We start from the raw sequence: 14,514 nt of genomic DNA on the forward strand, positions 1-14,514 counted from the left end.
ATCACTTTGATCACGGCCGCCTCCCCTTCTTCGCCTTAAGATCACACGTACGCACGTTGACATTTGCTGAAAAGACACAAACCGCTCGCCGCGCGCGCGCCGACAATGCACGTACACGGAGAGCCGTTTTGTGTAAAACATGCCTTTGCCACTTCGCTCTGGCTAACCTGTAAACATGAACCCTGGATTGCCTACACAACGGCCCAACCGGCGGACTGGCTCGGCCGGCTTGCAGAGCGCCGCGCTGACCCGGCGAAGGGGGCATCAGACGGCGGCGGGGCCAATGCCACGCTCTGGCCCTCAATGCGAGCACTGTTCACGCCGTCTCCTCGTCACAAAGAGGAGCTTTATCGGGAGGGCCGCGTTATAAAACCGCAGACGCGCAGACACGCACCGCCGAGCTGCGCGAGCGGAAAATAAATAAAGCCGCAAAATCACCGAGATGAAGGCTCTCGTGAGCGCGGCTAAACATTAACGGGTGGAGATCTGTCGCAGGAGGATGTGGTGGTGCCCGTTGCCGGTTGGCCGCTCCGTCTCACGGAGCGACGGGACGTGCGTGGCAGCGCAGAGCCGCGTGCCGCCACGCGAGCGTGGCCGTGAGAAGGGCGGCCCGTCAAACGGTCCGACTCGACCGCGGTTGTGCCGTACAGATTTCGCCGGGCCGTCACGCTTTCCCGCGCCACCAAGGGCGAACGCCGGTGCCCTTTGAGCGGCGTGAACGCCGTGGGCGGAGACATGCGTGGTTCACTTAACCGGGGCCCCACGGTCCCCGGGGCAAAGCAGTGCGCCCACTTGGTTTAAGTGTGTCCCTTTTTTCGAGCGCTATTTCTACCGGCAGCGATAAAAATAAAGCTACGCAAACACGACGGACAAAGGAGTCACTCAGGTATGCGCTCTACAATTCCGCCGCCGCCGCGAGGTCTGCGTTACTCAAAGCCTGCCGCTCGGCTCGGGCACGGGTTTGGAGGCTTCACTCGGAGCACCTCGCTGGCACGCGCTGCACGACCGTGCGTGCCGTGCGTGCCGTGCGTGCCGTGCGTGCCGTGCGCACGCGCAAGGCGCACTTCGCGCGGGCACGAGCGTGCGCCACGGCGTGGAACGCCGAGAGGAGGCTGCAACATCCGCCTGCCGTGAGCTCGTAATTTATGGGTCCGTCTTGACAGCGTTCAAATTAGCCACCGTCTCCCTCCTTGCCGCGCAGTGCTACGGCTTTTCACACTTTTGGAAATGAAATGCCAAAAATAAATATTCTTGGTCGCGAGGGATGTAATGATTCAGCCACTCGCACCCACCCACCCCTCCCCACTTCCGTTCTCCTGAGGAGAGTATTGTGTCAAAATGCAACCACAACAAACGGTGAAACTCTACTGGAATATAATTGGAGGGGAAAAAAAAAGAACAAGACTGGGAAAAATACCTGCCCCTGAAAAATCTGCGGTGCCAGGCACACACAACACACGACGGCAAAAGCCTCCACAGCCTTGGACCCTCAATTCATTGGGATTTAGCTGGGGTTTGGCGAGGGCTAAAGACTACAAGGTTAAGGATTAACGCAGCAAAGTATACACACACACAGAGCTCACATACACTCCCACTGACACACGGGGGGAAACATGTAAGATAAAGACTGACCTTTTCGCCTTATAGACGATTGGAACGGGTGCTGTATGCGAGCACCTATTATGGCCAGCATGGCACACCAATGGGGGTGGGGTGTTAGCAACGCCAGCCAGCTTTGTCTCGCCAGTGCAGATGTTTACACACTGTAGCAGGCACTTATTTGAGGCCGAATTGACATAGGGGAGGCCCCCTACACCGGTTCTGATATCACTCGCCACCGACGCTAACCATTGCCAGGAATTGAACCTTGTTCATAGATCAAAGTGATAATTGCTCCCAACACGGGCACGCGCATACACAACACCAACCGCTGCTGTCCTTTGAACACAAAGTAAAGGCGATTTCACCACGGCGCTTGCGTCAGGCCACGTGCACAATAAAGACAAAGATCCCCCAGTCTCGCCTTGACAGACTGTTAGAGCAAGTGCTGTTAGCGAGCATCTATTAAGGCCAAAATGTCACACGAGGGGGTGGGTGGCCAGCACCACGCCTCCCTTGTGGCAATGCTGTTACGCATTGCACCAGGTGCTCAATTGAGGCCGACTCGACCCGAGGGAAGATAATCGTCACTGGTGTCGGCCGTGATGAGGGGTAAAAACAGAAGGATTACAACTAAAGAGTGAAAACTCCAGCCGGGGTTCATCAAAGTGGTGCACCTCAGCAGTGCCCTCGTGGTGCCATGGCGACCTGGGGGCGGCAGGTCAAGCGCGGCCCTGCGGAGCCGTCGTCGCACTCCAACGCCACAGCACTTCCTGTCATGCAGCTGGGGGCTCGAAGCGCAGGCACGAGCTTCTCTCCGCGTGGGTGGCATCGCATTACCTGTGTTCACCCCCTCCCCCCAATCTCCCCCCCCCCCCCGCCGCCGGCTTCCACCTTTTTGCTTTCATGTCCCCAATGGAATAATAAAGAATGAATAATAATAATCACGTATTACTTTTTCTATTAGCACAACCCATTCCTGACAGTGCAAGGCTATGCCGGCAGGAAGGCGCTGTGTTTCACATACTGCGGTCTGCACGAGTTAAACCGTCGCAGGGGATAATGTTGCTACGTGATATCCCACAAGGTTTGGCATACAACGGCCTCCTCATTTTTAATTACGGGATGTCGATTCTCCGCCGTGAAGCAGAGGGTGCTGAGTATTTTATGGCAGCATTAACCAAGGAGGCCTGTCGGGTTCGAACCGCGAACTTCTGCAATGAGAAACAATACGCGCTCCCATCACCGTCGATTAACACCGATTATTTATCCAGGAAACGCTTGGGCTAGTACGAAGGCCATTTCCCAGGAGGGTGCTACTACATCGAGGTGTTTTGCCATTTCCATCAAAGCGTGTGTGGCTTCGCGCGTGAGGACAGCCGAGAACCCAGAGATAAACCCAATGTGAGGGGAGGGGGTGACAGCACCGCCAAGCTCCGAGTCACCTAGCAGCACCACCACAGCTGCGACGCATGGGTACAACAAAGCAAAAGGCCGGCAACTGTGAATTCAATGCGGCGTCGATTCACGCAAGGCCATTACAAGAAACCACCGCGGAAATTCAGAAAACGTTGAATATTCGGGCAAGCAATTCGACGTGAATATTGTGAGCCAAAGGGTCAATGTTCAACGGTGAATTGATGTATCGTCATTACACGATTATCGCGTTAATGTCGCTGAGAAACCTTGGATATTTTATCATGGTTATTATTAAAAGGGCCGCACGGTGGTAACGCCTGTGCCTCACCGCAAGATCAGTCAGTTTGTATTTTCTCCTCTTGTTGTGCAGAGCGAGCGAGTGTGAGAGTGTGGAGTTTGTCGGTTCTCTCCCCGTGTTCTGCATGGGTCTCCTCCAGGTTCTCTGGTTTCCTCCCACGGTTAAAGCAAAGCCGCACACTCTTGCAACGGTATCGACCAAACATCCCCGGTGTTGAAAAACTACCTGCGAATTTACTCAATTGGGATCAAAAACGGCAACATCGCCCCCCACTGAGAAAACTTGGCAGAACACTCCTGAAAAAAGAGTCTTGGACACTGAGACTTTCCTGGGAATAATAATAAAATACTTCACTGTCTTGTGCTCTCTACAGTCGGCCACCCACATCTTAGTCTTGTTGAGACCAAGGATTTCATGGGTAAGCAAGTGTGGTGATAATAACATTCATTACATGATTTTTCCTCTTCACAAACATAGTACCTTTACCTACTCCACAAATCCCAGCATCACCCTCGCGCGAGCAACTTCCGCCTCCATGCACTCACGCCAGGTCATTGACGACGACGACGACAATCGCAACGAATGTTCGCCGACCTCGTTGACCACGAGACGTTCCCCAGAGCGCTGTTTAAGCGCGAGACAAACGCGGTACTTGTCTCGCCACGTTCCGTGAAAGGCACTTCTTGGCGATGCCGGGGCCAGAGTTGGCTGCGGAGTTCACCCACTGCCCGGTGTTGTGCCCCGTAAATCACGGCTACTTGTGCGGCTGGCTTGGCCGGCCGGCCGGCACGAGCTGCCAAATATAAGACACACTGCCAGGAATGCGAGTGGCTGGCAACCCGGCGATAATTTAACTCGAGCATATTGTATATTCCCAGCGAGAGGACACACGCAGAGAGAAATGTTGTTCTCGGGGAAAAAATTTTCCCAACGAATATTCGAATTCCCTTGGACTGGAGAGGCTTAACGAGCACCCTCTGATTCATGAACAATCTACGCGGAACGGCACGTTACAGGCGGAGTGCGTCATTGGGCAGCTCAGCCACACTCGCGTTTCAATCAACCCAGACCTTTGTTTGTAACAAGATATTTACCTGCGTTTACAATACCACGCTCACAAAGGAAAGGTGGGTCTGAAACACGTCGGCATAAATCACAATGAAAACTACAATACTTCAGCGAACTTGTTTAAACTGCGCTTCACTTTTACTCGGCCAATGTTTTCTTTCGCGGCTTTCAATCGAGGCTTTACTACACAAGGAAACAAAAACCGCTTCGCGTTTCCTGGTGAGACACACGGCGGCGCTCCCGACCACCCCCCCCCCGCCCCCGCCGAAACGCGAGAGACCGGCGGCGTCTCGACGCGACAGCTGGGACGGTGGAGAGAGCGAGTGGCACTTTGGGCAGACTTAGGTAGGTAAGGGGAGGTGCGCGCCAGCCGGCGGGGCTCCTGTGCCGCGCGCGGGGGGCATTAAAGGCTCGCAGCGCCCCCCGTCTCCCCCCCCCCCCCGTCTGCACTAATCGGGTCGAGCACTAAAGAGCGGCATTGCTGCGATTACAGCACGGGACACACACGTCGCGTTCCCACGGACGCTCACAAAGAGGGCTGGCCCCAGCCTTGCGAACCCCGGCAAAGTGGGCTCGGGCCGGATTTCCACACAGCAGGGCTCACTGGGTCGGGGCAGCTCCGACTGGGCCGTGTCGCGCACACTTTCAGTTGGGCCGCGTGACTCGCTCCGCCAAGGGAGCTGCACGTTTCTGGGCGGGTTGCCCTCGGGGAAATGGTGGAGTCATCGCAGGGTCAAGGCGGCGAACGGGATGCACTGCAAATGGGGTCCTGCGCGAAAGACCAACTTCGGGGCAGCCCAGCAAGTCCTGTCCCGCATGAGAGTGGTGGCAGCCTGGCCATCCCGTCACCGTCCGGCGGCGTCGTCGTCAGAAAAAAAAAATATATAAAATTTTTGAGCCGCAAAGAGTATGGAAGCTACTGAGCGCACGCACGGGGAAACCGGCGGCGAGTCGGCACTTCAGGTGGGCGCGCCACACGCACACCGCAGCGCTTCGAATCGGCAGAGAGACTCTCCCCGCTCTGGCGGTGGGCGGTGGGCGGTTGTTTTGGCCAAGGTGCGTGCGAGAGGGGGGAGGGACCAGGTAGAAAAGGTGAGTTTCAGCTTCAGCAAGGGTTGAGTAAAATTACGAGAGGGCGCTTCGGTGGGGAGCCGTCGCGGATTAGCAAGGATGGGGGGGGGGGGGACAAATCAAAGACGAACCGCGTGGCGCCGTCTCGGACCCGCGTTGTTTTCAACGAGACTGGCACAGCCACAATTGTAGATGTGCAAATAGAGAGAACCAACGGTAACTGAATCTGCGAGTGCTGTCATCCTGGCAGGGCCCCAGCGGCGCGGCTAATTGAATGCGCTACTTTATCACGGCGAACAGCCCCGCCGTTTTTTCCACTTGAAAACATCCAGGAATTGTCACACGGTAATTCTTTTAACTGCGATTGCGTGATTTAATTACTCTCCGAAACAGTAACGTGAGGAAACACCCTCCCCTCCCAGACGAAACTTTAATGTAAGATTTTTAGCAAAAGTTACGCTTTGTTATTTTATTACAAAGGGTCAATCATGCGGAAATAGCGTCGCTGCCAATCCCAGGCCGAGCACACGCGGCGGGGGCTCTGTGGGGGGACTGCGGATGCAGGGCGGTGGAGAAGCGATTCCCTCCCCTCCCCATCCCGAGCGATTCGATGAATCGTCACGTTTCGAGGCCGCAGCTGGATCCTGGAAGACGAAGCCGAGACAAAATAACAGAGAAGAAACGCGAGCCGCGCGACAAAGTTAAACCTAACCAAGCAAACCCCGACCTGGTAAATAGCAAATATTATTTCAAGAACACAAAGAAACGACCAACACAACGCAAACAAGCAGCACTCGAAAACCATTGCTGTTCTAAACACACAGTCTATCACACCACAACAACAACAACAACACGCCGCCATGTTAAGTAAATTCTCTCAAAAAAAATAACGCATGCTTTATTATTTGCGCTCAATCGTGAATCCGATAGGGGAGCACAGAAACGTCATCCTAATTGAATGCTAGCTCCTGATTACAGCGGCGTGGCATCCGTGGGATTGCGATTGCCTTTGAAGAGGAATGATGTCAGCGAGCGGTGCGGAACGGACGCCTCGTTCGAGGGCGACTCCCCCGGCGCAGGAGCGGGACTGCGGAAAACCAGCGCAGCCACGGCTGGCGAGGACGCGTTCCCACGGCGCTTGGCTATACAGCACCGGTACCCCCACCTCCCGGTCAACGACCCTCCCCAAACCCAGTTGGCCTACCACCCAGTCACCCCGCTAACCTCATCCTCCCTCCCATAATGCCATCCACAACCTGCCCCTATCTTTACCACTCAGTCGCTGACCCTTCTCTAACCCTACCCCCAATTGCCTGGAGAGACAAAGATTACCCCGCATCGTCTTTACCAGGCTGTTGGGGCAAGTGCTGTTAGCGGGCACTTGACTTAGCTCGTCGGATTCCTCCAGGATAATTAAAGTTCTGATTCTGAACTCAACCCACCTCTACGACCACCTCACCGCGTCACCAATCACCCTCCTGTACCACCGGGCCCAGCCACGTCGCCCCACACCCCACTCCGGTGTATCCCAGGTGCACCACGGACAGGGAGAGCGGGAAGAATAGCAGGAGCGATGTGCGCGGTGCGAGCGGCGCGCGTTGTTATTCCGCGTGCGGCACATCGCACGCTCGCGGGGCAATCCCTCACTGCTTGTTTTTCGCAGTTTTGCACACAGAGTTCCTGAAACAAAAACAAAAACCTCGGTGGCATTGTGTTCCAAAACGGCTTCTCACCTGATCCCGTTTCACCGCGGCGGTGGCAGCGGCGCTCGGAATGCGAGTCGGGAGCGTGAGCGAGAACAAAAAATAACAAATAATCCACCCGCAAGCAAGCGCGGTGGGGTTCACAATGGCGGGAAAAGAGCGCTAGCACTACCCCCCTCCAACAAAGAGTGGCGGTCACTCAGACACGCGCCACCCCGTGCAGCAGCACAGGAAGCGATGATGAATGAGCGGCGAGGCAGGTACACACCGGTCGGCAAGAGTCAACACGGCACCGTGACCCGCGACCCTCCCAGCACCACAAGGCCTCGACCAGCCCCGAGTGTTCACCAACCCCCGTGCCGACTCCTCGGTGTGGCGCTCGCCACCGACCCACATGGCGAGCAGTGTCGACTTCGAATGCTTCCAAAAGTCAAACCCCCAACTTCCCGCCCGGCGCCGAACACGCGCGCAACTACCGCGCGCTCCGCTGCCGATGGACGCTCGCCGGCTGGACGAGGACAAAGCACAAAAGCGTCCGGTCGGGTCGTGCAAACCACAAAGGGGACCGAGAGCCATGACGGGGGCGCGTTGTGCACGAGCACCCGCAGCACGCTCCCGGGACGCGAGGCGCCGGGAGATGCGCGTGAAAGGGGCAACCATTCACCCGCGACAGCCAGCGAGCGGGTGGTCGCTCCTCTTACGGCGCCGGCACCACGGTGGCGTGATGTTAACTGCTGCCTCGCCTGGTATGCAGAAGGTCGTGGGTTCGATCCCGACCCTGTATATTTGGAGTTTGCGTGTCTCTCTCCCCGTGGTCGCGTGGGTTTTTTCTCTCCGGGTCCTCCGGTTTTTTTATTTGGCTTTTGTAAATTTCCACATAAGCCACTTCGTTAAACTACCATTTGTGGCCACGTCGCTTCTGAAAAAGAACTAATAGCTCAGTGGGGTTTACCTGGCAAAATAGAAAGTTTAGTTTGAGTGTTTATATATTTTGTGCGTTGCTTACCTTTGCTATACTTTGCACTCCTATCGTTTACTTTGTATTGTTTGTTGTTGTCACGCTCTGACCCGCGCCCCCCCCCCTACTCGAAATCTGTGGCTCATCGGATTTCTGCCGGCTAAGTAAAGATGATTCTGGCCACCCCCTCGTGCTCTGCTTGCGAACTCCTTCGTCTTCAGCAGGTGCCGTGAGTACCTGCTGCACAGACCGCCGCCAACTTTGTGGGGAAACGGTTGAACGGCGGAGCTTCGGGTTTTCTGCAATCGAAATGTTCTTTGAACAAACTCACGGAGACGTCGTGTTGACCCTTCATCAGGAGGGTGGGTTTGAGCAGGACACTTTGTTCACAATGGTTTTACTCAGGCTCTCACGGAACGTAGAATGCACCCGAAGCCAACCCAATCCAGCATCCATCGCGGGGTGCTCGCGTGTGCGTCCCTCCCAACCTCTGATCGGCCTCAAGAGACCACCTCCTTGCGACGCGCCGTCTCTCAAACCGCGCAAGTTGAACGTCGCTTCTCCGTTTTCGCTACGATCGTCTGGAATCCACTCCCTCCTCTCTCAACTGTGCCGCTCATCGGCACGGCACAGAATCCTAAGACTTTTTAAGTTATCGCTCCCGCACCTCCGAATGTCGTTTTAAAACGCGTACGGGGTGGTGGCGCGGCCCTCACCTGCTGCGCGAGCTGGTAGAGCATGCGCGCGCTCACGGCCGTCGTGTGCGTGCGCAGGATGTTCTTCTGAGCCTCCTCTCGCTTCCACTCGTACTTGTACCTGGGGGAGACAGCAGCAGCGCCGCAGGTCACGCGCTTGCCACCTTCCGGTTCGACACCACCCCGAGCCCCCTCTCCTGCTCACGCTCGCGAATATCGTAATTCTTGCAGCATACTTAACAATGCGGCGGGAAAATAAACTTCTGCAATCCGAAATGCATTCTCTGGGCTGTAAACAGGAAGCAAGTACCCGCAATGCTCATTTGAGCAGGACATTTTGAGCAGGAAATCACTTTGACTTTCTATTTGAAACAAACGCATGCAGACGATTGCTGGGAATTCCATGGAAGGACGGGGTGGGGGGCAAAGCAACCTGGAAGAATGCGGCAAGAAAGTGTTGAAGGGAAGGTGATAAAATTGGTGTGGAGTGAGGGTCGTAATTTAATTTCAGAATCGATTTTCTATTCATCCTGTTTTTACCCGATCGTTGGTATTTCTTCACGAATTTTTTTCCCAATCTCTTTTTGCGCAGTTGTTTTTGCCCAAATGCAATAGCAGCACAAAATGTGCGTGCATCGTAAGCAATCGATGCATCGTCGCGTGGCCAGTCGGCGTACGCGTGTAAGTTTGCAACTGCACAGATTAGCACGGCACGAGTCTTGTTCGGTGCAGCGAGAGACACCTTGATGATACTTTTTCATCGTCTTGGTTCTTTCGGTAAAGTCACGTAGAAGGAAAATAATAAAATAATAAAAATAAAACATAATAAAATAATTCTCACGACGTTTCGGCCACAACGCAAGCAGCCGTCTTCAGGTGGAGAACAGGTTTGTCAAGTAGACAGAGTCGTGAGAATTATTTTATTGTTTTATTTTTATTATTTTATTATTTTCCTTCTACGTGACTTTACCGAAAGAACAAAGACGATGAATCCCTGCAGTCACGAAAGCTTTAAATCGAGATATTTTTTCAATTCGCCACCACGTCACGTCCCCGTCAGATGTAACGCTCGCGGATCTAAAGCCCGGCGATGACGCCATTCCCTCCGTGCTCACGACAGCGCGTCAACTCCCTTGCCACCGCTCGCTCACAAGCCACAGATGTGTCCTTGACCTCTTGACCTGCAGTACATCTCCCGTATCAGAGTCAGCCTCACATTTGCTGTTTGCCGATCGCCACCGTGTGTGTGGGCGTACGTGGCCCGCGCAAACGAGCTAAGTGCTTGCAAAAGGGCCTCCAGGTATGCATGTGGATGTTTGTACGTGTGACACATACAGCTAATCTATCACGGGCAGCACAATAGGGGCGTTCGTGAGCGTAGAGCGCAAACAGGGACGGCAAGGTTAGCAGATAATCGCGTACACAATGGTCGTCGTAAGTTCAGCGCAACAGCTGAGACGTCTGCAAATAATTTGACTTTGCAATTGCGTGCGATTCACAGAGGCGGCCGTCGGTTTGCGCCCGGAGGTTTGTTCGTGGCTGAGGGAAGGGAGAGGATCAGGGATTGGCTCTCAAATGCAACAATGGCAACACAACTCTCAATCATTTTGTTCAGATTGGCCGGATCATTTTTTTTTTATGCAACAATTTGTATTGTGTTTTTTTTACGCCCCGTCACGACGACATTTGGGTACACTATTCAGAAGACATTTATAGATATATATTTGAAAAATTAATTGTTAGGAGTACTTTTTCCAAAGTAAATTTTTGCAAAGACAGAAGCCGGAAAACCAGTTCATGGATTTAGAACTGGGTGCACTGCTTTCACACTGTACGCGTACTGTACGCGTACTGCACGCGTACGGCAGCGCTGCAATGAGCGTCAGCTCCCAGCGCATCACACGTAGTCGTCACAGGACACCAGAATACAACAGGGACTTGCAGTGTGCTTTGCTGCAGAGAAACACGTCATTATCATCAGCCACGATCAAACCACTGCTGGATGAATGCCACTCTCAAGTCTCATTTCTTTAGAGCTGCTTTTTGTGTTCATTGGACTTTGTTGTTCTGCCCCGCACCTCCGATGAGCACGGCTGGCTACGTGCTGTGCGATAGAAGTTCAACGTACACTAGTACAAGCCGTCGCCATTCTTCACAGTCCCGTGAAGCACCTGCATCCGAGCCAATTTCATCGCGGCTTCATCTCAGCAGAGGGCACCCCCTTGGGCGCGTTTTCAACCTTTGGCTACCAATTCTGTTGTTCATCTCAAACGCTGCCACAATTCCTATCAGCGACGTGCCTTGCCCGGGCCCACTCTTGTACTTTGGTACACGCGGTATTCGGCGCTGCTCTTGGGTGTAATGGTTAATCAAATAAGCGTACCGCCGTTAATCTCTGCACGGAAACATTTTTTTTGTTTAAGCCCACTGGCCGATTGGCCTTCCGAACAAATGTTGCTGGATATCTTAAGTCCTGTAGGCCAATCAGCCTTTGGGCTTTAAAAAATAGAAATTTAAACAATTATTGTGGAGACACGAATGGTTTATTTACGTATTCGTTTTATATACTTCAGTTGTTGCATTTAACAGCGTTTCCGAGGTTCTGACGTAATGCCACTCGGCACGCAGGTATTATTTGCCATTCAAGTGGCGGTGACATTTGCAGTGATGGGTACGATCAATGCGGGCCCCGTGAAGGCCGTTAAGCGAACCGTCACGTTGACATTTCACGAAAAGGCTCCCTTCATCACCGCCCAGTGAAGTTCATCCGAATCCCAGCTGTGAGAAAGACGCGGGTGAACGTACGAGCGGGTGAATGTATGAGCGGACGAACGACTGAAGAGCCAAGTTAGTGCACTGTACCTAATTATCAACCCTAGCGGAGAGGGGACGGAGTCCCATCACGCGTCGCGTGGGAGGAGACTGAGATACAAAGAAACGAAGCGAGCTTCGTGCCACACATGCACGGGGAGGGCTTGGGTAATCGGCCACGGTGACCCGAAAAAGACTCAAGCACTGGAGCTACTTTTTACTTTCTGCGCCAGACCTCAGAGAAATGGAATGCACTATCAGGCAAGTGTCTAGTGTACACACACACAACATAGAAAACGACTACCCGTACAGCCTTTAAAGGCTGCCATGGCACACGAGGGGGTGGTGTGACCAGCACCATACTTGGCCAACTTTGACTCCCCCCAATGTTGCTGTTCACACCCCTTTACGTTAAGGCCGAGTCAACCTAGAAGAGGTGCAGAACCGGTTTAAATACGACTCAACGTTGACGTCAGCCGCGGCTGGTCATTTATTTCAGGTCGCCACTAGCGCAGTGCAATGACCGTTGAAATGCTGCTCCCCAGATAAAACAGTGGCCATGTCACGGTGACATCACCACGGCGCTTGTTCCGAGAAAGGTGCTCCCCAGACACATGCACACGCGTGTGCACGCGCAAGCACACGCGTGTGCATCACACGTGCCGACAGTCATCTAACGTTTGGCAAAAGTTGCGTTGCCAAAATAATGACTCTCTTTTTTCGATAGCAAAACTGTCCAAATATATATTGTAATGTGCTATTGTATCTGTTAAAATTTCTCAAGGTTTACTTTTATAAGCACCGGCCAAATATTTGAGGTAAAAATGAAAAACCACGTCAAATAAACCGCTTGCAAAATGAAATTAACCAAGGATAAATAAAATACATCAAACAAAGGTTATGTTACACATCAGAGCTGCGTAAATCCAAAGCGCCAAGTACTTGTTCATTGCCGTCAAGAGGAGAGCAACCAGCGGCACGGCCTACGCTGGGCCTCCCGGCTTGGACTCACGAGCACGAGGGCTGCCACGATATCATTGGTCACACGGCATGACAATGTTCGTGGCTGGGCTGCTCAGCTCTCCGATGCAGTCGCCAGGTTGCACCGCGCGTTATTCGGCATACGTCCGACGTTTTGGCCCACGCGCAAGGAGCTTCTTCAGGAACAATTCAGGTTCCACGTGTTGGGGAGCTTCTTAGCGAACGGAAAACTGAAGAAGCTCCCAGGCACGTTGAGCGAAAACACGCCTGACCAAATTGCCAAACAACACTCGGTACGACCCGACAACGCAGCGGAGACCTTCCCCGCGTTGCCGCGTCGACACGTGGTGGCGAACCTAGTGGGAAGCCGATCGCGAGCGCAGGCCCCCCCACCGGGTGTGTGCACAGGCGAGGTTGCGCGTGCCCGCGATCCACGCGCGCCAACTCATTGTTTGACCTCGGCGGTGCGGTCCCCAGCTGCCGTCCGGCTGGCATCGAGCAGGTGAGCAAACTCGTGGCGAAGCCACCGCGACGCCCTCGTTAACGCGCCTCCCCCCCTCCCCGCTCACCCGCCCCCCCCGTGTGAAATTAGAGCTGCGATATGTCTGTCAGAGCGTGACGATTATGAGCGCTGGCTTCCTGCGTGATGCCCCCCCTCCCCGCGCCCCCCGTGCAACGTGAGGATCGTGTTACCGCAAGCGCCGCGGCTTGTGCGGTTGACGTCGGCGGAGGTGTCTCACTGCCATGGCAACGCCGTCACAGGTTACACACTCGTTTTGGCAACGTTTAATTAGTTATAATTAAGGTGCAGAGGGCCTGCAATTTCTTGCTAACACGGGCGGAAGGTCCTCCCACTAGAGCGGGGCTCTGGAAGAGATTTTTGCCTACTCTTTCACGCTGGTCAGGCGTCTTTGGAAGAGGTCGCAGGAGACACACTTTAACCCACCACGCACAACCTGCCGATCGACAACAACCTCTGTCCAACTGCTGCCAGTTGGACAGAGGTTGTATGGATTTAAGGAAGCTGCCCCATTGCTTCATCTGCCACTCCGGGAGATTAAACTGGCCACCTCTGGATTGCAACGTTCAGTGTGCTCACCAATGCAGCATGCCTGATAATTATAACAACGCCAATCTTGCCAATTCTTAAGGTGCTTTTCAAGAGGGTACTGCTGCATTGTGATGTTTGTCAGATGCCGTTATTTGGGCGTTTGGCTCCCATGTGGAAGGAAACCACAGAAGCTGGAGAAAACCACCATTAACAAAGGATTAACGCTGAATGTTTTGCACAGATGAACCTAACAATATCGCTACTGCACAGCACATCTCCTGGCCACCTCACTGACTAAAACCGAAAACATCAGATACTCGCAGTTAGTCTCTAAATCTAGTGACTAACCAGGCTCAAAACCTGCTGAGGTTCCACGATCTGACAAGATCAGGTGCATTCGGGGCGATTCAGAGAAATGTAGTTGACGTAGTTCATCACAGCAACAATTCCCATTGCAGCAAATTTCCCTGGCATGTAGTAATTAATCGTTGAAAATTGATGGTTACGCACACAATACGCGTATCAAATGGAGCGTGTCAGAATCAGCTGCTGCAGCTATGATTAAGAACCCTACATGCAAATCATACATTTTTACGCAAGTCACAGTGACATCACAGCTTTCTCTGTGCACCGACATCACAGCGCCCTGTGACATCAGAGGTTGTCTGTGTAGGGTGACATCACAGCATGCTCTGCCCTGAGCGACAGCTGAATCAAACAGTGGCTGCTGATTAATCGGCAGCGAGCAACAGACACGTGCGTCGGTACGCCCGCGTGCCTGCTAGACAAGTTAGCAAGGCTTCCACCGGCGGCCGGGCCAGTGGCGGACACTGTCCAGGCCGGTGGAATCTTTCCCCGCG

The 14,514-nt window shown here is 53.7% G+C and overlaps 1 protein-coding gene across 2 annotated transcripts in view; it reads right to left on the minus strand.

Moving 5' to 3' along the window:
• Window positions 1-14,514, minus strand: part of FARSA (phenylalanyl-tRNA synthetase subunit alpha) — a 55,058-nt gene that overhangs the window by 23,912 nt on the left and 16,632 nt on the right. For both annotated transcript variants that reach the window (XM_078605627.1, XM_078605628.1), the window contains exon 9: window positions 8,833-8,932. In XM_078605627.1, coding sequence (XP_078461753.1) covers window positions 8,833-8,932 — 100 coding nt within the window. The remainder of the gene's footprint in view (window positions 1-8,832; window positions 8,933-14,514) is intronic.

This window comes from Lampetra planeri, chromosome 24, assembly GCF_965212315.1.
Source record: "Lampetra planeri chromosome 24, kcLamPlan1.2.h2, whole genome shotgun sequence".
Lineage (NCBI taxonomy): Eukaryota > Metazoa > Chordata > Hyperoartia > Petromyzontiformes > Petromyzontidae > Lampetra > Lampetra planeri.